At 27.7% G+C, this 27332-nt stretch overlaps 1 protein-coding gene across 4 annotated transcripts in view; it reads left to right on the plus strand.

Annotated features, from left to right (window-relative positions):
• Positions 1–7506: 7506 nt before the first annotated feature.
• LOC107457549 (cytosolic phospholipase A2) overlaps positions 7507–27332 on the plus strand; it is a 40713-nt gene continuing 20887 nt past the window's right edge. Inside the window, exons 1-8 of one of the 4 annotated variants that reach the window (XM_016075724.4) lie at positions 7525–7659; positions 12274–12334; positions 13070–13091; positions 14385–14466; positions 14588–14734; positions 18499–18614; positions 19267–19304; positions 26235–26367. In XM_016075724.4, the coding sequence (XP_015931210.3) occupies positions 13080–13091; positions 14385–14466; positions 14588–14734; positions 18499–18614; positions 19267–19304; positions 26235–26367 (528 nt within the window). In that variant the 5' untranslated portion in view covers positions 7525–7659; positions 12274–12334; positions 13070–13079. Of the gene's footprint in view, positions 7660–12273; positions 12335–12649; positions 12773–13069; positions 13092–14384; positions 14467–14587; positions 14735–18498; positions 18615–19266; positions 19305–26234; positions 26368–27332 lie in introns of those variants that run through there. The other 3 variants (XM_087165219.1, XM_016075723.4, XM_016075725.5) reach the window with 3 other exon arrangements.

Genomic DNA, 27332 nt, shown 5'->3' on the forward strand with positions numbered 1-27332 from the left:
TAAGTTGTTTTCAATTTAGACTCTATTTTAATAATTTTTTTTAATTTAAAGTTTCCCTTCAGTTTTTGTGCTATATTTCTTAATGTAGTAAGCTACACTTGCAGTTGTACCTTCTCTTTTTTTTTTGTTTGCAATGATTTAATGGGAAAAAATTAACTCTGTATTTGTAATTTGCTTTATATTTAATGTTTAGATTAATTGTTTTAATAATAATATTAATTTTGTATTATAGTGGAGTGCTGTCTAGCCCAATCAGAACCAAAGTTGATCATATTGATGAAAAATCTGTAAATAATTTAACAAAATAATTTTAAAAAATGGTTCAAAGCAAATATAATGCTTAAAATTGAATCGCTAATTTTCTAATGCCATACAGTTGATGTACCAATATTATATTTAGGTGATATAAATTTTTATTTTTAATAGTTTTAAATTTTAAACAAAAAATTTAAAATTATCTTTATTAAAGTCAAAAGATCCATGTATGACATGTATTTTTCAATTTTTATCATTTAAATATTTCAAACTGTTACTTTCTTATGAGCACTGTCGCTAATTTCTTATATCCCAATTGTTTATTTATTAGTTTGTGAAAAAGAACTAGGTAAGCACTAAAATTTATGCTGGCTCCGTTCAAAAGACACACATGATTTAAATTTTACGAGGAACAACTCTAATTTTACGGTTTATTATTATTTTGTATAAAGAACCAGGTAAACGCAAAAATTTATGCAGGCTCCGTTCTTTATTCAAAATAATAATATACAGTAAAATTAGAGTTGCTCTTCTTAAAATTTAAAACGTGTGTCTGTTGAGCTGCCTTCAATGTTTTATTGACTTTTTAACAGGGTTGGGTTTTTGACGTCAAAAAGTGGTTTTTGACATGACAAGGGTATAATACTGGTTTAAACCGTCAAAAACTGAAGTTTGCCAAGAAAATATATAAACTTCAAAACTACCAACAGTTGCCATGCATTATATTGAAATTTAATTATACTATAGGTAATCAGCAGGTTTTAAAATATTTTTTAATTAAAATTACGGTAAAATAACAGATTTAAAATCTCAGAAATTTATATTCATATGCATGTGCAGAAAAATTTTGCACAAAAATTGTTTAAATATTTAGAAATTTTTTTTTTTTTTTTTTTTTTGATATTTAAGAAAATTAAAAGTTTATTATTATGCATTTTTGACATATAAGGAACATATAACTAATATTTATAAGGAACTTACAAACTTGATACAAATGTATAAAAAAATTTTTTTAATGTTATACCGAATATCTTTATTATCCAGTATGTTAATTTGAATTTAAAAGTAGTTATATTTATGAATAATGATAAATATAATTCATATTGTTTATTATATTTATTTATAATTATTACACTTATCATTTTAAAATAATTTTTATCTCTTCATTTTTTTTTCTCCACTTGTATTAAGAATACAAATAATGTATATCTTGAAAGCAAGAAGTAATTATTCAACAGCTGAATATTTAGATATTCAACTAAACTATATAGTATTCAGCGAAATGAAATTCACAAGTATTTGGATAAACTAAATTTTCAGCATAATAAATGAATAGGCTGAATATAGTACTGTAAATCGACACTAACTACTCTGTGTATTTAACAGAAAGTACTTAAATTTGTATTGTCTTATGTTAACTATGAATTAGAAAAAATTGAAGATTTAAAATTCAGAATTACTGATTTTCTGAAAAACTAACAACCAATCACAAAAGTCAAACTAAACAGAAGAACATTACAGTCACTGATCCATGACATATTTAAACAAATTATTATGGAAATTTTTTAATTATCCTAATTAAATACATAATTTTAAAAATTAGAACATGCATCCCACTGTATAATCAAAATGAAAATGATGGAAGTAGAAATTTAATTCAAAATTAAATATCTATCTTTAATTCAAAATTAATAAAAGATTTTTCTTTAAAAGATGTCTAATGTACAAAACTGCTAATGTCTAATTTTTAGTATAATCTATACTATACACTAAATTTGGTTATAAATAAATTTCTTAATAATATCACTGCAGATTTTCAATAACACATGAAAATGAATACATAATATTACAAAAGATGTGAGTTTTCAAAAGTACAAGATTTTGGTTACTATTCAAAATATAAGTGTTTCTTCAAAATTTTAAATTTATTTTTTCTAGAACATATTTAGAAACACTATCCTTTATAAAAAATATATAAATTTTATGTATTAATTAAATTTCACATATAAACATAGGTTTTTGACAGTGAGGTTTTTGACGTGACGGTTTAAACCATGGTTTAAACTGTCAAAAACTGTCACATGTCAAAAACCTGCCAACCCTGCTTTTTAAATACTTTTTTGTTCATTATTCTAAGAATTTTTAAAATTCGATTATGCCATTTAGTTTATTTGATATATTTCCCCCCTTTCAACTCCAAAGATTTTTTTTTAGTGCATTTAAATCAAGAGTGTTAAAAATTCATGGCTTCAAAAAATTAATTGATGCATCAATTCCATCAAATGTTCAAACTGAAGTGTGAAGTGAAATATTGGCTTTTTGCTTTCAAATGCTATCAAAGTTGCAGTAGGATGAAAAAAAAAATTCTTAAGTTTTAATGTTTCCTTACAGTACATAAGGCAACATTACAGTTTGAGTACATAATTTTCCTCTTAGTGTATATTTAGTTACCAGAATTTAAAAAGGAATAAATACTATAATAATTGCATTTGACAATTAAATTAGATGCTATTTTAATTAAAATGTAGTTTTAACAGGTATACAAAATATTATGCAACTGTTCCTTTCAACAGCACTCTACTGTTGTGAAATTCTATACAAATTCCATATATTTCTATTTATGTGTTATTTCTGTTTTTAATGTAGGCATAGAGGAACATATCTTTCTTTTTTTACATATTTTCACTGAAGGATTAGTAATCACAAAACTGTCATTTAAAAAAAATTAAAAGAGTTTAGTGTTTTTAGCATTTGTAGTTCATAAGCAATGTCCTTATTTATCCCATAAAAAGAAATAATGTGTAATATCCGGAGATATTGACAGGGGATGGACTGAAATGCACTGAAGAGCCATGGACGCAACTTTAATAAGGCCTCTTGTAGTGTACACTACCCTACTATAATGGACAGAACCACTCTCAGTTTGTGACATTTTTTAAAATCCTCCACAATTCGGCAAATTTCTCCCAATACTTGATTCAGGAGTTCCCTTGTCTTCTGGATTGGGTTCAAAATTAAAAGGCTGTAGAGTTGAGCATAAGTAGTCATAAATCCAAAAACTGCATAAAATTTGTCGCTTAAATATTTATAGAGATATCGACATTTTTATTAAAAAAAACTTATTATTTGTCTTATATTTTTTGCTATAACTTTAAAAATATTATATGAAATTAAACAAGAAGTTTAGCAAAATGTAAAGTTATTTACAAAATTATTGATTAAATATTTGAAAAAGTTCGTTTACTGCACTAGCGTTCGTTAAAAATAAGGGGTTTTCCACAAATTTCACTTTATGCTTGTTAAACTAGGTTTATTAAAAGTGAGATAGGTGGGGGTATCATCCCCCATAAAAGTATGTTTTCTTTCACTTGTTTTCTTTCCTTATACCAGAACATTTTGGTTTCCAGACGATTATTCTAGATATTATTATTTATTATTCAATTGTATCTCATGATGCGAAATAAAATTTCTTAAAAACCCCTTACCATTTTGAGCTTTCTTTTAGAAAATACAAGAAACCATGTAGAAAATTTGCTTGAAACTATAAATTTTTAAGATTAAAAACTTTTTTCATTAGTTGCCAAATACAATTCATTACAAAATTCTGAAAAAAAAAATTCTTTTTTTTTTTAAATTTCCTGCATATGCACAGTATAAAAAAACTACTTCAAATACTTTTATCTTGCATGATTTTTTGCGAATTTTTTTCAATTTTTAACTCAATTATTCTGTAATTAATTTTGAATTACTTAAAAAATTTTGTTTAATTGCTTTTAATATTTATCAAGTTATAGAAAGAAGAAAAAAAAAGTGTAAATCAAAAAAATTAGTTTTTTATTAAAATGTCCATATTTTCCTACGCTAGGCTTTCGAACGCTAGGCTTCCTACGCTTCTTACTCCTTATTTACGCTAGGCTTTCGAAATTTTGTGCAGTTAAAAAATGACAACTAAAGTAATCAATACAAGTTACAAGCTTATTATTTGATTTTCTGGCATATGGTGTTCAAAAATACTTGTTTTCTTTCATAATTTATTGTCAGTCTCCCAAACCACTGAAAGTTTTAAATCTTATTGCTAAGTATGAAAAAAACTCGCACGAACTAAACACCTTAAAGTTATAAAATAATTCGTTAAGTTTTTCGTGAGAAAATTTAAAAAAAATGTCGAAGACTAAAAGTGTCTCTGCCATTATTATACTGGCGTTATATATGTATATATATATATATATATATATATATATATATATATATATATATATATATATATATATATATATATATATATATATATATATATATATATATATATATATATATATATATACTACCCTACCCTACAATTGGCGATCGAAATGGGCTGCAGGTGGCGTAGAGCAGAACTCTTTTCCTATGGCAACACTTCATATGCTTTCCCCATTAGCGTGTGGAAAGTCATAGAGGAAGGAAGTACGTTAGTTTCTCTCTTGATTTTCATATAGATTAAAATCTTTTAACTTGAAAAACTATATGGAACTGAAAACTACATTAAACATAGTTCTAAAGAAAAGTATCACGGAAATTTTAGAAAATATTCTTATTAAGTAAAAAGGAAAAATATTAAGAAAAGGGAAAATATCGTAGTACATTCCTATATAACTGAAAAGAGGAGGAGAGGGAAGGGAGAAGGGCTAAAGGCATGAAACCGGTCTCTCCCCAGATGGCGTATTCGAGTGTTGCGATCGCGAATAATGGCAGAGACACTTTTAGTCTTCAACATTTTTTCTATTTTCTCACGAAATATTTAACCAATTATTTTCTAACTTTAAAGGTGTTTAGTTCGTGCGAGTTTTTTTCATACTTAGTTAATACTATATGTATTATATATTAAGATAATTTGGAAAAGTTAATTTTTTAATAACAAAACTTTTTTATTTTTGAGTTATTGGCGATCGAAATGGGCTGCAGGTGGCGTAGAGCAGAACTCTTTTCCTATGGCAACACTTCACATGCTTTCCCCATTAGCGTGTGGAAAGTCATAGAGGAAGGAAGTACGTTAGTTTCTCTCTGGATTTTCGTATAGATTAAAATCTTTTAACTTGAGAAACTATATGGAACTGAAAACTACATTAAACATAGTTCTAAATAAAAGTATCATGGAAATTTTAAGAAATATTTTTATTATATAAAAAGGAAAAATATTAAGAAAAGAAAAAATATCATAGTACATTCCTATACAACTGAAAAAAGGAGGAGAGGGAAGGGAGAAGGGCTAAAGGCATGAAACCGGTCTCTCCCCAGATGGCGTATTCGAGTGTTGCGATCGCGAATTGTGAGTTATTTAAACCATTTGATAATGCGTTGTAAAAAAAATAAAACTTAATTGCACATTCGTTTATAGTTTTTTCTTAAAAGATAAAATTCCTGAAAAGATAAATTGCTTCAACAGAAAGTAACCAAGGTAGGAGGGTACCAATTTGAGGGTCAGTCTATACCTAATCGGTACTTGTATCTACTCTCGTTTTATGGGTACTTGCATCATTTCTCGAATCTACTCTCTTTTGATCAATACTCAAATCAAATATCTTCTTATCGGGAAACGAACCCGCTTTAGTTTTATCACTACTAAAACCTAAAATCTTTAAATCGTTCTTGAACCCACCACCTTTTGATAAATACTCAAATCCGTCATCTTTAATCAGTACACCAATAAACTCTCTGTTTAAAACTACTCGTCATCACTATCATCTGATCAATAATCAAACTAACTATTTGTAACGGTACTCGAACTTACTATCATTTTATCATTACTCGAACCTTCTATCAATACTTGAACCCACTATCCTCGATCTCCACTAACAAGCGATATACTTACTCGTAAAATCTGTAGATCAGTACCATGAGTAAAGGGATAAGGGGAAAATCCCCCCCCCTTTCAGAGCTATGTCTAAATTGATAAAGTGGTCTGTCTCTGCAGAGGATCAAAATTGTGATGGTATGTCTTCGGATCATACTCAATGAAGTTTTACCTCGAAGTCTGCGACGTAAATAAAGTATCTACCTACCGAATTGATTTTCTTTTTATCGGAATTCGAAGCAGTTCTCCCCATACAGCCACTAATATCCCAGGAATATCCAAGCACGTTTAGACATGTTATTTGTATACGCACCAGCTGTTACGTATCGCAATATCCAGTGGATATACGGACAGACTTCTTAAATATATCTAAATACGTCTAAGTCTATGGATTTAAATATTTTGTATATCTCTGAGATATCATTTATAGATATCTGGAGGATATTGTTGTTGTTGTTCATTTACGTCGCACTAGAGCTGCACAATGGGCTATTGGCGACGGTCTGGGAAACATCCCTGAGGATGATCCGAAGACATGCCATCGCAATTTTGATCCTCTGCAGAGGGGATGGCACCCCCGCTTCGGTAGCCCGACGACCTGCACGCGAAGTCGAGCACTTTACGGTAGAACAGTTTAACGAGGACCCATACCGCACACCCTCGGTCTCTACGCAGGCTGATCCAAGTGGCAACCCACCCGCACACTGACCGTAGCCAGTGATGCTTGACTTCGGTGATCTGCTGGGAACCGTGTTTTAACGATCACTCCACTGCGGGACTTCTGGAGGATACAGTTGTCTGGATATTATTGAGATATCCAGACATATCTAAGTCATTTTGTATATCTCTTTAGACTTTTATTATTGATATGTTTTAGACATGGATATTTGGATGTTTATAGTTTACGATTTTGGATGTTTTACAGTAAGAACATTGTTGGTTTATGTACCGAAAAATAGAGGTATCGAGCACCGATTAAAAGAGAGTGGGCTCGAATGGTGATTAAAAGAAGCTAGGTTGAAAAATTGCTCAAACAATAGTCTGTTCGAGTATCGATAAAAAGGAAGTGGGCTCTAGTATTCAGCAAACGAGTGTGGGTTGTAAAAGTGTTCAAATGACGGCAGGTTCACGTAATAATCAAATGATAGTGGGTTCAATAACGGAAAAAATGAGAGTCGGTTCATATCAAGCACGTGAGCTGTATTCTCTCTTATGGTAATTAGTAGATTAATTAATTTGGAAACCAAAGATATTTTAAGGGACATTCATACTGTATTGCTCTTCTACGCTCGCTTTAATAGGATCTGCTTGCGCAAGCAATCGCGATCATGTGCACTTATGCAAGTTGCTTTTAGTGAGAATGCGCTTTTGATTTTGCAGAGTGATTCGTTTACCTTGTAAAAAATCGTTTAACACTATGGCATGAAAATTGAATTGAAATCGATCGACTTCTCAACGCGCACATTATCAATTCCGAAACTTCGTCTGAGTTTTGTTTACTCTTCTGTTACTTTTTGTTGTTCCAGTAGCATGGCTGAAAGTTTAGATATTTTAAAGCTAACTGAACAGCTGTAAGTTAAGTAAATTCTGTATTCTGTCTGTCAAAACAGATAAGAGATTATTACTTCTTAAATTGCGTAATAATGTTCCATATGGTGAATTATGCATTTGCATTATTCTTCCATATTTGTCTAAAATACCGAAGCGCATAAAAAGACCCATGATATTTCTCGTTCAAATTGATCTTACCTATGAATTTTTTAGTTAAAATTATATTATTTGAAAAAGAGTAAGATTTACCTAGCTTTTAAAAATATTTTTAGTCTAAAGATTACTTGCTTTCTTCACGAAAACATTTCGATTAAGAAAACAATTAAAACTACACATATATAATTCACCAGTTAATTACGTATTTGATAGACTTTAATTTTTTAAAATGTATTAATCAAGGTTTTTTTTTTTTTTTTTGTAATAGATGAAAAAATTAAAATCAAATTTTGATATGCATTTGTATACGTAAACATATTAGTAATGAAATTTACTAAATCTAATTTTTTATTATTTTTTTTAGTTATATATATATATATATATATATATATATATATATATATATATATATATATATATGTATATATATATAACTTTAACTTAATGTTTACTAAACAAAATGTTAAAATATTACTCAATATGTATTTACAGTTTGCTCATTAAATGAATAATTCAGATTTGCTTAATTTGAGAGGATCTACTGAACTATTTACCTTGCACTTCTATTTTTATCATTTCTCATTTTTCTAATTTGCAGTGAAACATATTTTTACTAAGAGTACTATCCATCTTTTTGTCAAAAAATAGACAAAAAAATGTAAAACGTGCAACCAATTTATAAACCCTAATGAAACCTAAGCCAGGGTTACTAAAAATCATACAATCTCTCTCTCTCTCTCTTTATATATATATATATATATATATATATATATATATATATATATATATATATATATATATATATATATATATATATATATATATATATATATATAATATATAAACAATTATTATTTAAATATCAGAAATAAATCATTGAATAAAAAGAGTCATAATTATTTTTATCCATACTTAACATCCTAATATTTTAAAGGCAGTGAGGCAATTTGTCAGTTTGATATTCAATGAAGAGTAAATTAATTTTGATCAGAATGCATTAAAGAAAATAAAATTATTATAAGTTGCTGTGGCCAGAACAAATCTCTCTATAATATTGGTATACACTCAGGGCCGTCTTAATAGCAAGCAGGGCCCCCGGGCACAGAAATGTTTTAGGCCCCTATTACATTTCATACTGTTTAAAATAGAACTAAAAAACTTCACATGCATAAAATTAAGCATTTTTAAGATATGCAATAATTTTAACAAAGATAAAACACATTTTTATAGCCCCAAAAACTCAATACACATAAAATAAAGCATTTTTAAACTAGGCATAATTTTTCTTAAATAAATGAGATGCTAACAAATTGCAATCCTCAAATAGTAAGTAATTTTCAAAACGAAGAAGCTAATTAAAATAAGTAAATTAAAAAGCATAGGGATATAAAAAAAAGTATTGTATTTTATTTTGTAACCGTCTCTGAACAGCCAACCCAATTTTTGGGTTTACGTCTACCAATGTTCAATTCCGCAGCCTTGTAATTTTTAACCAATCCAGAAGACAAGGAAACTCCTGGATCAGTACCCCCAGAGGTATGACTTGTTATGGGAACATGGAGGACTTTGTGACTCGACAGACTTAACGTGCATCAGTCACCATTTACTACACAGGGAGTTTTCGCCGGCAGAGATCGAACCCACGTACATGGGCTCAGTGCCCTACAAACCAGGCTATCCCGGCCAAGGGTTAAACAGTTGTTTCATTTTTATTATAACCGTCATTGAACAGCCGACCCAATTTTTGGGTTTACGACTTCTAATGTTCAACTCTGTAGCCTTTTACTTTTGAACTCAATATAGAAAACAAAGGAGCTCTTGTATCAAGTATCGGGAGAAATTTTGCATTCGTGGAGTACTTTTTCAGTGGAACTAACCCGTATTTACATTACATGGAGATGAAGACCACGAGAGCCTCCCACGGTTAGTCTGACGGCAAAGGGACTCTAACCCATGATCCGTCTGCCACTGAGGATATTTCACGTCAGCCCTGTGGTCTGTGCAAGCCGGATGCAGATTCGTATCGACCAGCCATCCTTGAATTTGAACCCGGTTCACCTCATTGGAAGGCGAACACTCTATCACCTGAGCCATTGCGGCTAGGGTATAGCAATTTAAAAAATTCAAAAGGTATTAATTGTTTCGTCAAACTATTAAAAAGTCAGTTATTATAATATCAATATTTAAACATCTTTCAATGCACATCAGACATAACCAGTTTAAAAGTTGCTGTCGTATGATTCGAAACACTTTCAATTATTACTTTAATTAACTATAAATACTAAACAGAGTTGGTTGTCAACCAGATTGAGTTGTTGTTGTAGTTCATTTACGTCACACTGGAGCTGCACAACGGGCTGTAGGTGACGGTCTGGGAAACATCCCTGAGGATGATCCGAAGACATGCCATCACAATTTTGATCCTCTGATGAGGGGATGGCACCCCCGCTTCGGTAGCCCAATGACCTACGCGAAGTCGAGCACTTTACGGTAGAACAGTTTAACGAGGACCCATACCACACACCCTCGGTCCCTACGCAGACTGATCCAAGTGGTTAACCACCCTCACACTGACCGTAGCCAGTGATGCTTGACTTCGGTGATCTCAAGCATATTAAGAGACATTATCGCTTAGGGAGTTGAGCACCTAAAAACTTCATTTTAACGACGAAAAATAGATTTCGGCTGACTTTTTATTTTTCCTAGTGATAAACTATTTAAACTATTGGTGTCTGCATGGTAATCAATCACTATTCTTAGAAAAAAAAATGCGCACTTTTTACACTAGTATATATCCCAAAAAGCATGCAACCTTACGGCTACCTTCTGTCAGAATTTTCTTCTTATTGTCGAACGAAAGTGTTTGTACTAAAAAGCTTTTTTTAATAGGGCAAAAATATTGCAGTTTTTAAACCTTTCATCCTAAAAGGATTACAAATTATTTTTTAGGACTTTTTTTTTTAAATAAGGTCACTTAGGTCCATAATGACGGTTTAGCTGACGTCACACACTAACGATAAGATCAAACTGCATTGCTCATTAAAATTTCATGACAAGGTGGATTTTAGCTGAGCATGCAAGACTTTGTGCAAAGAAACCTTATAATGACCTAGGCTTAAGAGTATTTTCACTTTAGACTAGCTTTATTAAAGGATTTTTTTCAAGCTTGAAAACTCTAAGTCAACCTCGATTTAAGGTTTTTATATAGAAGGTTGTTATCCAAGGTTTTGGATGAGGGTAATGTGAGTAGAATGGAGCAGATGGCCACTGATCTCGTTTTAAGGTTAGAAGATTTACACATAAGCCGCATAACCAACCTTTTTAGGTTTACATTAAAAGGTTTCTACTGAGTGAAAATAAACCATATTTTGCTATTTGGGATTTATTTTAAAAATTATATAATGCAAAGTTGTTTATTCTTAGCTTTTTTTTTTAATACAATTTATAAAAAGTATGATTCTCAAGGGCCCCCTGAGTGCCTGGGGCCCCTGGGCACTGCCCGGATGTGCCCATGCGTAAAGACGGTACTGTATACACTAACTAGATAAATATTTTAGACTTAATGATTTATTAAAAATATAAATTTGTTTAATTCAATGATTTACTTAAAAAATCAAGTGATTTAAATCGCAATTTTAATCATGACTTTAATCAAAGCATTTAAATCGTGACAACCCTGATCTGACTCTTTTGTAACTTTAATGTTTCTATTATTAAGAGAGGCTGATTCAGTAAAAGAATTTTTTATTTTAGTTTGCTATTATTTCATTGTAAGAAAAGGAAACATGCAGTTGCATAGATATATGTGAAATTGGAATATTAATTTTGATAAAAATAAAATTCCTTAGATCTTTGATTGATTAATTTTTATGAAATCTTTAAACACATTCAAAATCTTGTAAGAAAACTGTTGACTCATATTTTTAATAAATTTTTTTTTCCATTAATGATGAGAATTTTTGGGTCTAAATCTGTGTCGCCTATTTTTGCCTTTTAATCTGCTCTCTAACAATCTTAACTACAAGTTCACAAAATGTCTTATAATCCTTTTCTTTTCTTTTCGAAAACTGTATATGAGTTTAAATTCGGAACAAATGGACTCTGTTAGTTTTTACCTATGCTGTCTGTTAGTTCTAGTTTTTTCTTTATTTGATCCTTATATAACCCTAAGGCAATGTCTTGGCTGTCTCCTTATATGTATATCCTGTTCTGAGAAGATTTCTACATTGGGTCCTGCATTAAAAATTCACAAAATTTTGGTTACACCGGAGAGCGCATGCAAGAGACTAAAAGTAGTAATAATAAAAAATAATTATAAGAGTATGACTCAAAAGGTATAACTCATAGCTGCATAACAGTATAAAATAAATTTTTATCACTTAAATAGTATCTTTGCATTCATGTTTTTTTTATTTATATGAACATTTATTAACTACTATTGCTGATAATTTTATTAAAGTATCAACCTTTTTTTTCAGTTGTTCTCCTGCTGTTCATTTAACTGAAGTCCTTCCATTACCATCTTTACAAGTATTTCAGGTTAAAATCTCATAATCCTTTTCAATATATTTTTATATTGTTTAAATTACACTAAAAACATTTCTGTATATGCTGTCTTTGGTTATGGTTAATTCTGAATATGCTGGTTATGGTTAATTTGTTTATCTTTCTTTCTCTTATCTCATATAATTTTTTTTCTTACATTGCATTTGTTATGATTTTCTACACAAATTTGGCACAAAGCTCATGAAATGTTTTGGGTAGAACAACTTCATGGTTTTATCTTTTAAAAGAAGAGCAGCAGCATCGCATCCTCTTTTTGGCATTTCCTCTTTTGCTTCCTGTTTTGGTAGAAATATTCTTATCCTTGTTGAAAGAAATACAAATGTTTTTATCTATGTTTTATTAAAATAAGGGTCTTCTGAATTGTTTAAGTTGACTTTATACATTCTTATTTTTTTACTTTAGTTTGAATAAGTAAGAATTTTTAAAACTGTATTTCATCCCTCAGTAGTTAAACTTTTAAATTTATTTCAATGCATGTGAAATAAATGTTCATTATATATTATGTTCTTATGCTTTTTTTATTATTATTATGATTGGTATTTATTTAGTTAAAGAAATTAATAGATTTTGTTAAAATAAATTGTTTTGAAAGATTTTTTTGATGTATTTTGTCTTTGGTTGATTTAATCTTTAATTTTTGATTAAGAAAGCTTCACTTGTTTATTATTTCTGAATTTTTGTTATTATATTTTTTTATTTTTATTTTAGGTGTTCTGATATGATTTATTCTGTAAGTTTTCTTTTGATTATTTTAAATATAAAGAACATTTCATATGTTTTGATGTTAAGATGGTGTAAATATTTATTACAAATATTTGCTTTCTTAAGCGACAATTTCATTATTATTGTATTTAAAAAAAAGAAGGTAATCTATTTAGATTCATTTTGGTTTAACTGGTTATTTAAAAGGACATATATTGCTATGGCTGTCACATGTATGATACTGTCACAACTAAAAATATCCTCTTAAACAAAAGAAAAAAAAAATACTTGCATGCATTAAATTAATAGATAGATTTCTATTTTTTACAGTAATAATTTAAGAAGCAGTGTAAAATATGCCAGAATTTAAATTATAGCTTTCTAGTAGTAAATAACTTTTTACTTTAGAAATAACTTCACTCGATAAAATATAAGCCTTGGATACAAACAGGCTATCTAACACCTTAAAAGAGTTAAAATTATAAAAATTAACTTTTGGCTATCTAGATTAGCAAAATACCTCACTGTGTGACAATATAAATCTCTATTATGATATTTTGTCTTTATTATTCAAATATAATAAACATATCAACCAAAACTTAATTATTTAATAGCTACTTTGCAACTTCTTTTAAAGGTACATTTTAATTTGTATTTGTAACTTAAAATAACAACTGTTAGAAACCAAATATGAATCCATGTTTTTAGGTTTTAACCACAGCATTCTTGATAAATGTGTTTTCTTCATAAATTCTTATTATTAAATATTTGAATTCTGGTTTGTATGAATAATTTTTTAAACAAAATTGACTTCTTTAGAAAAAAAAAGATGCTTTGTTTGAATTTTTACTGCTAGCTGCAGTTACATATGTAATTACCAAAACTGAAATTCTATGCAATAGACAACCAGAAAAGAATGGTTGAAAATCTTAAAGGAGGCCAAGGCTTTGCAAGAGCTGTAGCATCAAGATGATTATTTTGACTCTTTATATAATTCTAATCATACCATTAAGTTTAACCACACAGACATACATTATTTTTATCAACATTTCTAATGTAAATATTGTTTTTAGGTAAAATTTTAATGATTAAATATTTTTAATAAATCTTTGCAAGTCTTAGTACACTATCTACCAAACTGTCATTTAAATTTTCTTGACAAAAATGATTATAGGCTATTAGAAGAACAAGGTAGAGAAATAATTTTATTTCCTTCTTGTATGTTTTTATTATGCACACATTTCTTTGGTTTTACATTGTTTAATGTCAAGCTGCACAATTTCCTTCAATTTCTTTTAAGAATAAGAAATTTTTATTATAGGTTAATGCCGATCCATTCAATGTGTTAAATGTAACTGTTTTAGAAGCTCATAAAGTTACAAAAGGCTGGGTTGGTGATCTAGGTAAAGTATACTCTTAAACTAAAAATAAGCTAACTGTTACAAAATAAATATTTTTTTTAAATACTGATAAAACAAAGTTAATAAATAGCTAAGACTGTCTTTTTTTTACCTGTATAAATAGTGGATAAACCAGATCCATATGTCGTTTTAAACATTCCTGGAAGTCCAAGTGGAAGAAAGAAAACCACACATTTTAATAATACATCAAGTCCTACTTGGAATGAAAGTTTTTCGTTTTCTCTTGAAGATGATAAAAGTTATATTCTGGGTAAGTGTTAATATTTTAGAATTTTAAAGACAATGTTAACATAAAATATAAGATAAAAAAAATTTCCGAAAAAAAAAATAATCCTAGATTTTAAAAATGTTTGGAATAATTTTAATACTTATATTTTAAGAACATTTTTTCAAAAGAAAAAAAAAAATTTCAAGCTAATAATACAACTCATTTCTCAAAAGCCTGAAGCCCAAAAAATGTATGTGGTTCTATAATTTTTTTCTCTCCAGTTTTTGTGTAGTAGCAAAAGTTTATAAAATTTTGATTCAAAGAATTAATTTAAGAAACTTGTAGATATAACCATTTTTTTTTCAAATCTATTTTATTCTTCATAATTTGTCCAATTTTAAATAAATATACAGTAAGACCTCCGTTAACCGGACATTCTAGGGACTGAAAAAATTGTCCGTTTAGGAGAGTTGTCCGCTTACTGGAAGGGTACCCAAATAATGAAGTTTAACACAGTTGATTGCTTTTAGAACGTTTTCAACGATGTAGATATAATTAAATAATATGCAATAACTATCTACAAGGATATTTATTTAAGCTTTAAGAAAGATAAAAAAGAATATATAAAGAAGTTTGATATAAATACATAATTCTAGATGTAGCTGTAGATAAATTAATATAATTTTTCTATTAGCATAGATAGTCAAGTCAGACATATGATACTGAATAGGAACTTTCAGTCCTCAGTCGGTTTTAATTATTAGGTTTACATCCCCTTACACCTACCTATCATTTTATAAGGAACATGATTAATACCTTCTTGAAAGTAAACCTCCCATAATTCACAGTCATTCACTGTTTAGTCATGAGGACCTATGGAGTTGATGATTCGCAATTGATCAGCTATTAAGTGTTTGAATAAGTGTTTCATTAATATGAACACATCAAAGATTATATTTCTGTTCTCGTTTTTACTTCAGCTGTGTTAAATACAGCCTTCAATTTCAAAATTAAAGAAATTTTCAATGGGGAAAAAGCATTGAGAGCATTTAATATGTCATCGCAACTCCAGGGGTCTCATTACCTGTGTGGTCCAGATGAAAAGATGCCACTGTCCGAATTATTTCAGGAGAGCAGTATTATTTTCTCTCCTTTCTTTACAACAATAAAGCAAAGTGACAAGAGAAAGATTGATTCTTCAGTAGTGAAATGGCTTAACTATATTTTTAGTTATGGATAAGGCAAAAAATAAACTTGTTTTAAAATGGCGAAAAGTTGTATTTTTTTTCCTTGCAATTTATAACAGAAAAAGTTTTTTTTAAAAAAATTTAGAGGAAGTAGTGTCCGGTTTGAAGAGATAGAAAATAGCGTTTCAGGGCCAAAATGAATGTCCGCGTTCGGTTACGGGAGTGTTCGCGTTGTGGAGAATGTACATAATGGTTTATTCATAGAAGATTGCCGGGGAATTAAAATTATGTCCGTATTGAGAGGCGTCCATTTTGCAGGAGTGTCCATAACAGGAGGTTTAACTGTATATATTTTTTGCATTGAAAGGTGAATCTATACTTATTTCAAGCCTTGTGTATTGTGGAGTAAATTAAAACTTACTACTAAAGTAAAATAACTCTAACTTTATTTGTAAGTTTTGTTATATTTTCAATGACTCATTCCATGTGAAATCAACCAATTGCAGCTGTTATGCCATAGATTTTTAAGACAAAATTTTTTGAAAAAAAAAGAGGGCCAAAAATATTATTTTAAAAATTTTTTGGACCAAAACTATGATTAGCGGGCCATTTAAAAATTTGACCCAATTTTAACAAAATGACCCAGTTAGAAAAGGCAGCTGACATACTTGATGTAAAAATAACAATTAGAAAAAAATTAGAAATCTGCTATGCATTTGTTAAACTTTTGAACTTTTTAATATGCTGCCATTGCATCCTATATGAATGCTTCTTAAAAGTCATTGTCACCTTTCAACCTTTATCCTCATCCGATTAATTCTATTAATTGCTTAACCACAGAGATGGCGAAGCGAACCATATACTGCATACATGCCACTAGGTGAAACGTGACTGTTGTTTTGGTGGCATGCAAGAAGTGTAGTCTGTCTATGGAATGAACTCCCTTTTGCCATGCCCCTGGAGTTGTGGTGGTGACTGGTTGAAAGGTTAGACTAGTGTTCAGACTAGTTAGACTAGTTTTACAAGTTAGTTAGACTAGTTTCATGAAGGAGTGTTGCGTCAACAGGGGTCTGTCCAGACCGAATTTACTACCGTTTAGCGGTACCTTCACAAATTCAACTTTAGGAAAAACGGTAGTTTCACAAAATACTTTTTCTTAAAATTTTATTTTTGCATTCCTTAAGAAATGATAAATCCATATTCTTGCCATATTTTTGTGCTGGATTTTTAAATATAATTTTTAATTTTTCACAAATTATGTTTACATTTTCACAAAATAGGTACCTCTCAGAAAAACCTAGACAGACCCCTGGTCAATATTAAAGACAGGTTTTGGTTCAGGTCAGCGAGAGAAAGGGAATTAGGGGAGAAAGAAGCTTTTCTCTTTAATGCTCTATTTCTTGTTTCCATAGCAGCAGGCAGCCTTGGATTCTGGGTTCTGAATGAAGTTCTTTCTATAGATAAATTATACGTAACATTTACTGAATTTCTAAAGAAAACCAAAAACATTAACAATACTAATGGCCTTCACAAGCAGCTTCAAAAACAAGTATGATTTTGGTTGCCATTGTAACTGACATTGTCCTAGATGTAAGATTGGCTTTAGTACCTCCTTCGCTGTAGAAGTCTATGTTGTAGGAGTGACTGACTTTTCTAGGAAAATATGTGGGCGCAATGAGATGTTAGGGTTATAAAAAATATTTGCAGTAGTAAATTTGCACAATATTGTAAGCAGGCACCTTAACAAGGAAGTTTGTCTTATGAGTATTAATACAGACAGCATGTAATGACCTGAATGTAAATGACATAGTTTATGAGGTTCAACAAAAAGCGTCACACCCAAAGGGATAATAAGAATTTTGAATGAAACAATATAGTATTATTTATGTTTACAATATTAAAGGAATCTATTTTTGAAAGTTAAAATCTTGTTTAGTTGAAGCGTTTGAAAAAGAACACCATTTTTTAGTTACCATTAGTTTAGTTACCATTTTTTAGTTTACCATTTTGCTTGCTTTAGGATATTTTACCTTAGTTAAATGTTAAAATGAAATATTTTTGAAATACTGTTTATTCGATTCGCAATTAAAGCAAATAAATAACTTAAATAACTATAAGCAAGTTAATGCATAAAGTTACACAGTGTAGTTCTATAATTTGAAATCGAAGTACAACTGTTTGTTTATCAAAGTAAAAATTTTTTTTTTAAACGTAAAGTAATAAGTGGTAAACCAGACTCATGAAAAGAGCAAATTGTAATGTAACTGGCATGATAAGGGAAAAAGTTCAGCTTCTCTGTTCTATGTCATTAATAGAAAAATATCAGTTTATTTGAAATCTAAATTTGGATTTAAGAAATTAAAGTTTATTACTATCTGAGAGTTATATTGATTATTGTTAAAAAAATGATTGACTTACAGCAACCTATGAGCAATAAATGTATTTAAAAAAAGCATGATAGAGAAATCCATTTAAAGTATTAATTTGATTTGAACGATATGAGTTAGATCTGTTTGATTTAAACATAGTTATGTACTAGATTACATTGCATGTTATGCACTTTTAAGTTTATGTTATTATTTATGTGAGTTTTATACTATAATTTATTTATTTTTGTAGAAATTACTCTTATGGATGCAAATTATACAGTTGACCAAAAATTGGGATGTGAGAAAATAAGTCTTGTAGATTTAGAGTTGAATGAAGAAAAGATCATAACAGTTAAATTTGGAAAGGTAGTGTTTATTTAGTATTGCTTTCTTTTATGATACAATTGCAAAAAATTGTAAGATCATTAAAGGTATTATTTTTTAATGATGGAATTGAAAACATTTTCTAACTTTATTTTTCAAGTTTTAAGATTTTCATTAATCATATTTTATGATATTATTCTTTAAAAATCTGTTGTTTGTTGTAAGTAATTCTATAGTTAAGTAATAATGTAACATTTGACAAGTTTTAAATGATTATAAATTTAAAAGTATTTTTTTAGTTTATTAATTGAAACTAGTCGAATTATATTTTAAAGTATTGCTAATGCATAAAATCTAAAAGTGAATTCAGAATTAAATCATTTTTAAAAATTTTAACTATCTGACCAAATTGCAAAAATCCATTCCTAAGGTTTTGTTTGTGATAAAGATTATTTTTATCTGCTTATTTTCTTCCGATGAATTATTAAAATATTTTCCAACCTCTTCATGCTAACCTTTTCCCATCATTTAGATTACAAATTTTCGATTGATTTTAAATTTACTTCTTTTATTTTTTTTGATGATTTCAAAGTTCTTTTCTTTGTGTAAATATTTATGTGTAATTGTTTTTTTATGTGTTAGAATTTATTATGTGTAAATATTTTCTTTCAGTAAAATTTTTGTAAATATTTAGGTTACTGAAATAAGTTTGCAGCTTCTTTTGCAAAGAGAGTAAGTATTATGTATAATTTCATTTTCAATTTGTTTTGCTCTTTTTTCAAAAAAAAAGTGTAATTGCAAATTTTTATTTCAAATAAATAAAACTTGTCTTCCGTTAGGCAATGTAATTCATAGATGTTTGTCATAAGTTTTGAACTACGAGAAATGTCTTATAAATAAATTGTAAAGTATAGCTTTTCATTGTTTGTCTTTAACTACATGGAAATAAAATTAATTAAATTTTTGGTCACGATTTATATTTGTTAATTTTTATTGTATTATTATGCTTGGTTAATTTTAGCATTTAGAAATAAAAATGATTTATCTAAATCCACATTTTCTTGCAATATCCTCTCTGAGTTACTTCAAAAACTTTTTGATGAATCGATTTCTTTAAATATTGAAAATTTTTTGAATTATTATTGAATAATCATATATTGTTTTATTGATAAAAAAGGGACCCTTTAAAATGATAGAAACTAATAAAATTTAATTTTGTGTGCCTGTTTAATTTGAACACAAAACAAAAATAATAATTATAAAGTTTTGTTTACATAAGAATGATCAAGTTTTCCTTTACATAAGATTACATTGTACATAAGATTTAAGAGTGGATATACAATCTTTTTCTGAACAATGGAACAATGAAAGTTGAGGATAATTAAGTAATATTGATTTATATGAATATTTATTTTGAAGATGAACTTTTACTAATAGTGATAAATAGAGTTACTGTGATTAAGAGAATTACTTAATTTAGTTCTAAATAGAGACAGAACTTTAAAAACTATTAAACAAATTGTTTAAATCTGTCATCAGTAGCAACAAATCATAGATCCTTGTTTCTTTCCATACAAATTGATAATATGCTTCACTGTATTTAAACTTAAATTGTGAAAATGTTCATTTACGTTATAAGAGAAATAAAATACCTTTAAAAGTATTACTACTAAAAGGATTTTATTTAATTTGATGTAAAAATTATTCATATTCTTTAAGTTAGGGTATTTTATATCAGTTAGGTTTTACACTGCAACACTGATTTACATATTTCGAAAATAAATGAACTTTTATTTTATTTTTTTCTTATTAGATTAATTTCTATGATTTGTCTTTTTTGTGTTTATAAAATTGAGAATTTTATGCATAATATACAGAGGCGTATCTATGGAAAGAAGCGCCTATGGCAAATCTCTTACTGGTGCCCTTTCTAAAATATTGATATTCTCTTTTATTTTTCTTCCTTTTTTTATCCAATACAAAATAAAAGCATTGTTAGAAGTATTTAACTCTTTTGACAATATTGCAAAAAGACTGCATTGAATTAAAAAAAAAAAAAAAAAAAAATTCATAAACATATAAACATAAAAATAACAATAAAATCATCTCTTTTTAATTTACGTGTATTCGAAATCCTCATTGGTAAGTAATAAAGTACCTTTTTTTGTCATTTTTACAGAAGGTTGTATTGCGTTTTCTCAATAGTCAATAAAAATTCTAACGAGCTGTTTAATTAGGCACAAATATATTTTAAAGTTTTAGAAATATAATTTGGTAACAAAAATACGCACACATAACAAATGTAGCTCTGAGTTACAGAAGAACCATAACATGACCGGATGATTACCCAACATTTTCAAAATTAAAACTGAAGGAAATAATTTTTTTTTTAAATAATCACGATTTGCTAACATCAAAACAATAAAATCATCGCGATATAATAAATTCATTAAAGATCACAGTGTAAATAATTTGTTATGATAATTACAAATAAAATAGCTACAATCAAAAGATATATTTTGGTTAGTTTATTTACTGTTCAATAAAAAAAAATCGATGCTCCTAATATAATTAAGTTTTATAAACATTTTATTATAAGAGATAATATAAAAATATATACACATAATTATATACAAAACACTAAACTTAATATCGACAATAATACATTCTTTATTGAGAAATGAATTAGAGGAAGTTGACGTTTTAGTTTTAAGGATATCTAGAAGTAATTCTTCTACTATCAGTAAAAAAAAAGGCAAAAAGTAAAGAAATAGACCAGAATACATTCTGGTATGTGCAATAAAAAAACAAAGCAAATTATGAAAAATTCTCTTCGCATCACAATGGAACAAATTAAAGATAAAGCAAAACATTAAACAGATTTGAATTATAAATTTTTAGACGTTCAGTGCACACAAAAATAAATATACGGATTACCCTGATAACTTTTGATCTAATGATCAGATAAACTTTATTCTCGTCTCAATGGTTCAAGGGGTGAATTAAAATATGATAATTAATAGGTCAGGTATGATAATTTAAGTTGCGAAATCAGATACCAATACGTACTTTCTCTAAAGTTTCTGTTTATAGACGCCATTTCGCATTTTTACGACGAATTTGAATTTCTGAAACTCAAAATGTAGGGGGTAATCGCAATCTGAGAAGTACCTCGAGAGATTTTTAAGCAAAGTGAAAAAACGTTTTTTGCACAATTATAAAGGTCAAAATAACTTTTAGTAAATATTTATTATTTTATTTAATAATAGTCTTAAAAATTTGAATTGCAAGTAAGCATTATTTATATCGTTTTAAAAGAAGGTAATTTAACATGGGAAAATACAATAGTTCAGCAAAATTGGTCGAACAGTTAATGAGAAATCAAATTTTAAATATCCGACTTTTTTAAAATTCGATTTCTCAGGAATCCGAACTCCATATTCGAACTACATGAATTTTGACTAACCTGCAGAACAAGTTTAAAAAAGAAAAAAAAATTTAAAACTAATAAAAATTTATTAGATGTAAAAGTTGTTTTTAAGGAAATAGAAATATATAAATCATTGAAATATTTGAGAAGATGACATTTTGCATCTTTATGAAAATGCATTATAGGAATACACATGCTTCATAACTATACAGGCTCTAGTTTTTCAATGCATTGGATGCTTATTTTTTTATTCTTAAAATAAAGATAATTATTTAATGAAAAAATATTATTGTGATTATATCTTTATTGATAACTTTTATTTTCAAGTTACTAAACTGTTGTAATGATTTGGTTATAAACTACATATTATAACCTTAATATTATTTTGTCACTATTTTACTTTGATTATAAGAAATAAATAAAATATATAAATAGAAGATACTTTATAAACCCATTTTAAAACAGTAAACAATTTTTTATTTTCCAGCAATATGATATGGAGTGACATAAATTTAATGAAAGTGATATATATTGTAAAAGACTTAAAAATTAAAAAATTAGTATTTATATAAAATTGAAAAAGTAGTATTTATTTCATGTAGTTTTTTTTAATGAAAGAAAATGGCAATTTGAAATAAAAGAAAGAATATAGGAGAAAGATTTGCAAAATTTTGTGCCCGAGAAGTAAGGAAGCGTGCTCCATAACTCGAAGACAGTTTGATAAAATTTCATAATTCAAAACAAACATGTCTTCAAAATTGAAAAGTTCTTTTTTTTTCTTTTATTTGAAAATAGAAGAATTACTGAAATTCACATTTAAAAGCATTAAAATATAATAAAAATTGTGAGTGAATAATACTTCTGTAACTTAGTACAAAAAAAAGAAGAAAAAAAATGCCAACAACTGACGATATGTTTCTTAATCTAACCATTCAAAGGAAAAAAGAAAAAATTGAAGTTTTACAAGTGGTACAAATTCAAAATTTATCCATTAATGAATAAAAATAAAAATATTTTTAGGTGGTTGGCAACTTGTGAACTTAATGAATGTTACTCACTTAATATACACAAAATTATTTACCTATCACAATTAATTTTCAGGAAATTTTAAAAATTATGTACCCAATAACATTTGTTGTTTTTTTATTACATATTAATTTTAATAATAATGCATTAACGAGTATTTAATCATAGAATGTATAATTATTAATACAAAACAATCAATGTGCATATTAAATGTTTTGTCATAAAACAACCTTCATATAAACATCATTTCTAGAAAATATAACGAACGTCTATAATACTAACTAATAATTTATGTATTTTAATTTAAATATTTGGGATTACATTTACAGGAGTACATTTATTTAAATATTTAGGAAATAATTACTTACAATCGAGGAAGAAAAATCCTACCACTTAAATAATTGAATGAATTTTGAAAGCTGTAACCTATCAAATTAGATTATAAAATTCCAAAATAGACTTTAAATATTTATTTTCTTGAATTAAATTTAGAAATAACAACTCGTAGGAGCAGAATTTTTTATATGAGAGTGAACACCTAAGAACTTACAATTACGTATGTCTTTATTTTTCTTTCAAAATAGTGGGGTGCATTGTGTATTCATGGTTAAATCGTGTCATTGGTTCAAATTAGTTGATGAGCCAGCAGAGGCACAGACACCTCCTATTTTTAGTATTTCACACTTCTGTGGAGGTGATTCTCACCATGGGTGGCAAATATTTCCTGTTTTACAAGGATTTACACTAATTTACAGCTGGGGTTCTTTTTGAAATCTATTCATCAGATTCCGAAAACGTTTTTCAAAGAGATTTTAACCTCTGATTAAACTAAAGATTTACAAGCATGAGACACCCCATGGTTTTTACATTTCTCTGTCCTCTGGTCATCACCAAAGATCTATCTCTGCCTGAAGGGGTTCCATCCTTTACTCCCGGCCTTTTTAGAAGGACTACAGTCTTGCAATGTGATACGAAGAGGAGGAACGAATTGTTTATTTTTTCTTTTCGCTTGTGGTAGTGGAAAAATAAAGAAAATAAAAAATTTTTGTGGATTCTCTGTATTCTGGTCTATCTTTTAAAATCTTTTCCAGTTTAAGAACGGGGCACTTCTACAAAAAAGAGAATAAAGTTACAGTGGGATGCACTATGGGAGGTCTCACTTTCGTTTAGATAAGGGGAAAAAAATTTTCTTTTCATTTCTCACCTACTTTTAAACATCTTAAGTTTCGTTCGTTCGCCTTTCATTTTTTTAGTCTGTAATATTTTTGCATATGGATAAATATTTTAGATTTAAAAATTCAGTTTCATTTTAAAGTACGCTATTTTCAAATATGCATAAATAATATCAAATAATTTAAGTCGAAAAGCATTTTTTTAAGTAAATTATTTTAAATTGATTTGATTAAATTGATTGACAATTTAATTTTAAATATCAAAGTAAACTATTCTAAATAAAAATCAATAAATATTTTTAGGATTTGTTTTCTGTTCTTATTATTGAAAAGTACATGATTTTAAATAAATACGTTATGCATTGCCGAGGAAAAAGACATTGATTTATATCGATATATTTACTACTCAAGAGCTACAACATCATACATAGCACAGGCTATATAAACCTTTGAAATATGGCATAATTTACATTAACACATAATGATAACATACATTCTTAATACTAGTACATATTCTATACTTTTGTAATTGAAATTATTTTATTTAGTTAATTATTTTACTTTTATATATAACCATGATTTTTTGAGGCTATTTCAGTGTTTTTTTTTACTTATGCAATATTATAGTTTGGCTATGAGTTAGTTTCAATAAAGTCTTATAAATAATGTCTTGTTTATTTAGAAGATTGTGAATTTTAAAACTCTTATGCGTGAATAACTCTTTTGAATGAACATTATTAAATTGCTTATTTTATGATCGCTTATACCAGAATTTTTTTTCTTTTTTTTTTGTTTCCTCAACTAATTTTACGTTTAGTTTATGCTTTATTTCTCATTTTTAATTGAAATAAATGAAATGCATAATACATTGAAAAGAGAAAAAAGAATTTAATTCTCTTAAATTTTCTATTATGAATAATGAGCTTATATTTTGTCTCTTCTTTTTTTTTCGTATCGTCGTATCGATAACTTAAATTTTTTCTATTACAGCTTTGACTTGTTGTGAAGTAATGATAAGCTGCATTTTCGAAAATTTTAAATGCATTTGAAATTATGTATGTGGTTAAAAGACTTTTAGTAAAAGGATTTTGATGAAAATTAAATGGGAATTAATTAGGAAATTTTCTAAAATTAAAAATATTTTAATTGGAATATATCAAAAAGTTAGCAAAGAGAGTAATAATTATTAAAAATTAAGCATTATTCTTTAAATTATGATTTTATAATTAAAATTTTGTTTTTGCCGAAATCGTCGTGAGTATAACAGCAGAAAGGACAAAGATATTTTTTTCAGTTATTTATTTTAGTATTTATCGTGAATGTATTCATGAAAATTAACAAATTATATTTAACCTGAATTGTTTGACGCTTGTCACCTACTTTGTTTTACGATTAGCGGTTCCCTTTCATACTTCACTCCCCCAGTGACAAAAAGAGTCCCTCAAAAGACGATGTCTTTTTTTCGAGCACACATGAAATGGTTAAATGTTGTATGCTTTATTTTAATTCCCCCTCTAACTAACTCTCTCTCTCTCTCTCTCTCTCTCTCTCTCTCTCTCTCTCTCTATATATATATATATATATATATATATATATATATATATATATATATAAATTTAAAAAAACACTTAATAAAATTTTTAAGTAAAAAAATCTTTGATGTTGATCAATTTTGCGCCTTTTTGAAATAATGCACCCATGGCATTCGCCATACTTGCCATACCCTAGATACGCCACTGATAATATATTATGTATATCAAATCTCTTATTCATTTTATTCATCATAATTATGCTCAATTTTAACATATTTTAGTCGATTAAAATGTGTGATCCCCAAAACTTTTACAAACTTGCAATGTTTTTTGCTTTACATTGTTTCCCATCTAATACTTTAAAATAATTGGTTTGATATACAGTGAAGCATTCATGTCTAAATGTAATTTTATGCATGTAGAACTGTTGGAAGTAGTAATAATAACTGTTGTGCGGTGATAAGTATTAAGGTTCTAAAATTAATTGTTTCTCTTTTTTCAGTGAGAATACCGATCTTCGTTATGGTTTATCCCTTTGTGATAAAGAGAAAGAATTTAGAAGTAAAAGAAGCCAATTTGTTTTACAGACTTTGAAAGATTTATTTCCTGAAAACTATCCTTTGGAAGAGAGTGATGTATATATTTATTATTTTGTGTGTTTCCATTCTTTTAGTTTCGAAATTTTTGCAAGTCTAAATGCTTTATTTCTAAGTTTATTTTGAGCATTTATTTTATATCTAACTCCATATTTAAAAATTATTTGATTTAATAGTATGATGTGTTTTTAAAATACACAATCTTCATTTGGTGGTTAAATTGCAATAAAAAAAACTGGATCAAATACAAGGTAATATGTAGATAGATACACAGTCAAAAGGATTGGGAAAAATATTATGAAACACTGTAGATTCTTTTCCTAAAAAATTGTGTTTAACTTTTATGTCAATAATAAACATTTTAACCTATGTTTTATTAAAGTACACATTATTGAAATAGGTCTTAATTAATTTTGTTCATTTCTACATACTTTATGTACAAAAACTAAACCTCATCTGTCACAGTATTGTATCTTTATTTGATTTTTAAAAATTAATGTAATGCCTCAATTTTTAATGTTCATTTTTAGTCTTTTTTTAAAAAAAAAAAAAACTATATTGTGTTAGATTAATTATTTATAATAATTTTCAGATAATTAGTTCAACTTATTTAAAAATTCAGTATGTTTTTTTTCTTTTTTTAAATTTTATTTTTTACAATAAATGCAATTTAAAAAAATACCAAACAATTTTGTAAGTCATATGCTTTGAATGGGTATTCTTGTTTATTAAAAAAAACATTTCTGTCACAGCCTGTTCTTTGATATAAAGGTTATTGCTACCCAATTTTACAAATTATGGCATGTTTGGGCCTGCCAAAGGGGGCAGCAGGGAATCTAGGTGGATTCTAAGCAATTACCAGGAAAAGATTCCTAGTTCATCAGACTGACAATATAATAAACATAAACTCCTGATTATCTGTGTCTAGACTACTTATGCTTACTTTAAATATGTGTTAAAAAGGATTTAAATCCTCTTGCAAATGATTTAATCTGAATGGCTGA

This window comes from Parasteatoda tepidariorum, chromosome 1 (genome assembly GCF_982258835.1).
Source record: "Parasteatoda tepidariorum strain Cologne lab strain chromosome 1, Ptep-v5.0, whole genome shotgun sequence".
In the NCBI taxonomy this organism is placed as follows: domain Eukaryota; kingdom Metazoa; phylum Arthropoda; class Arachnida; order Araneae; family Theridiidae; genus Parasteatoda; species Parasteatoda tepidariorum.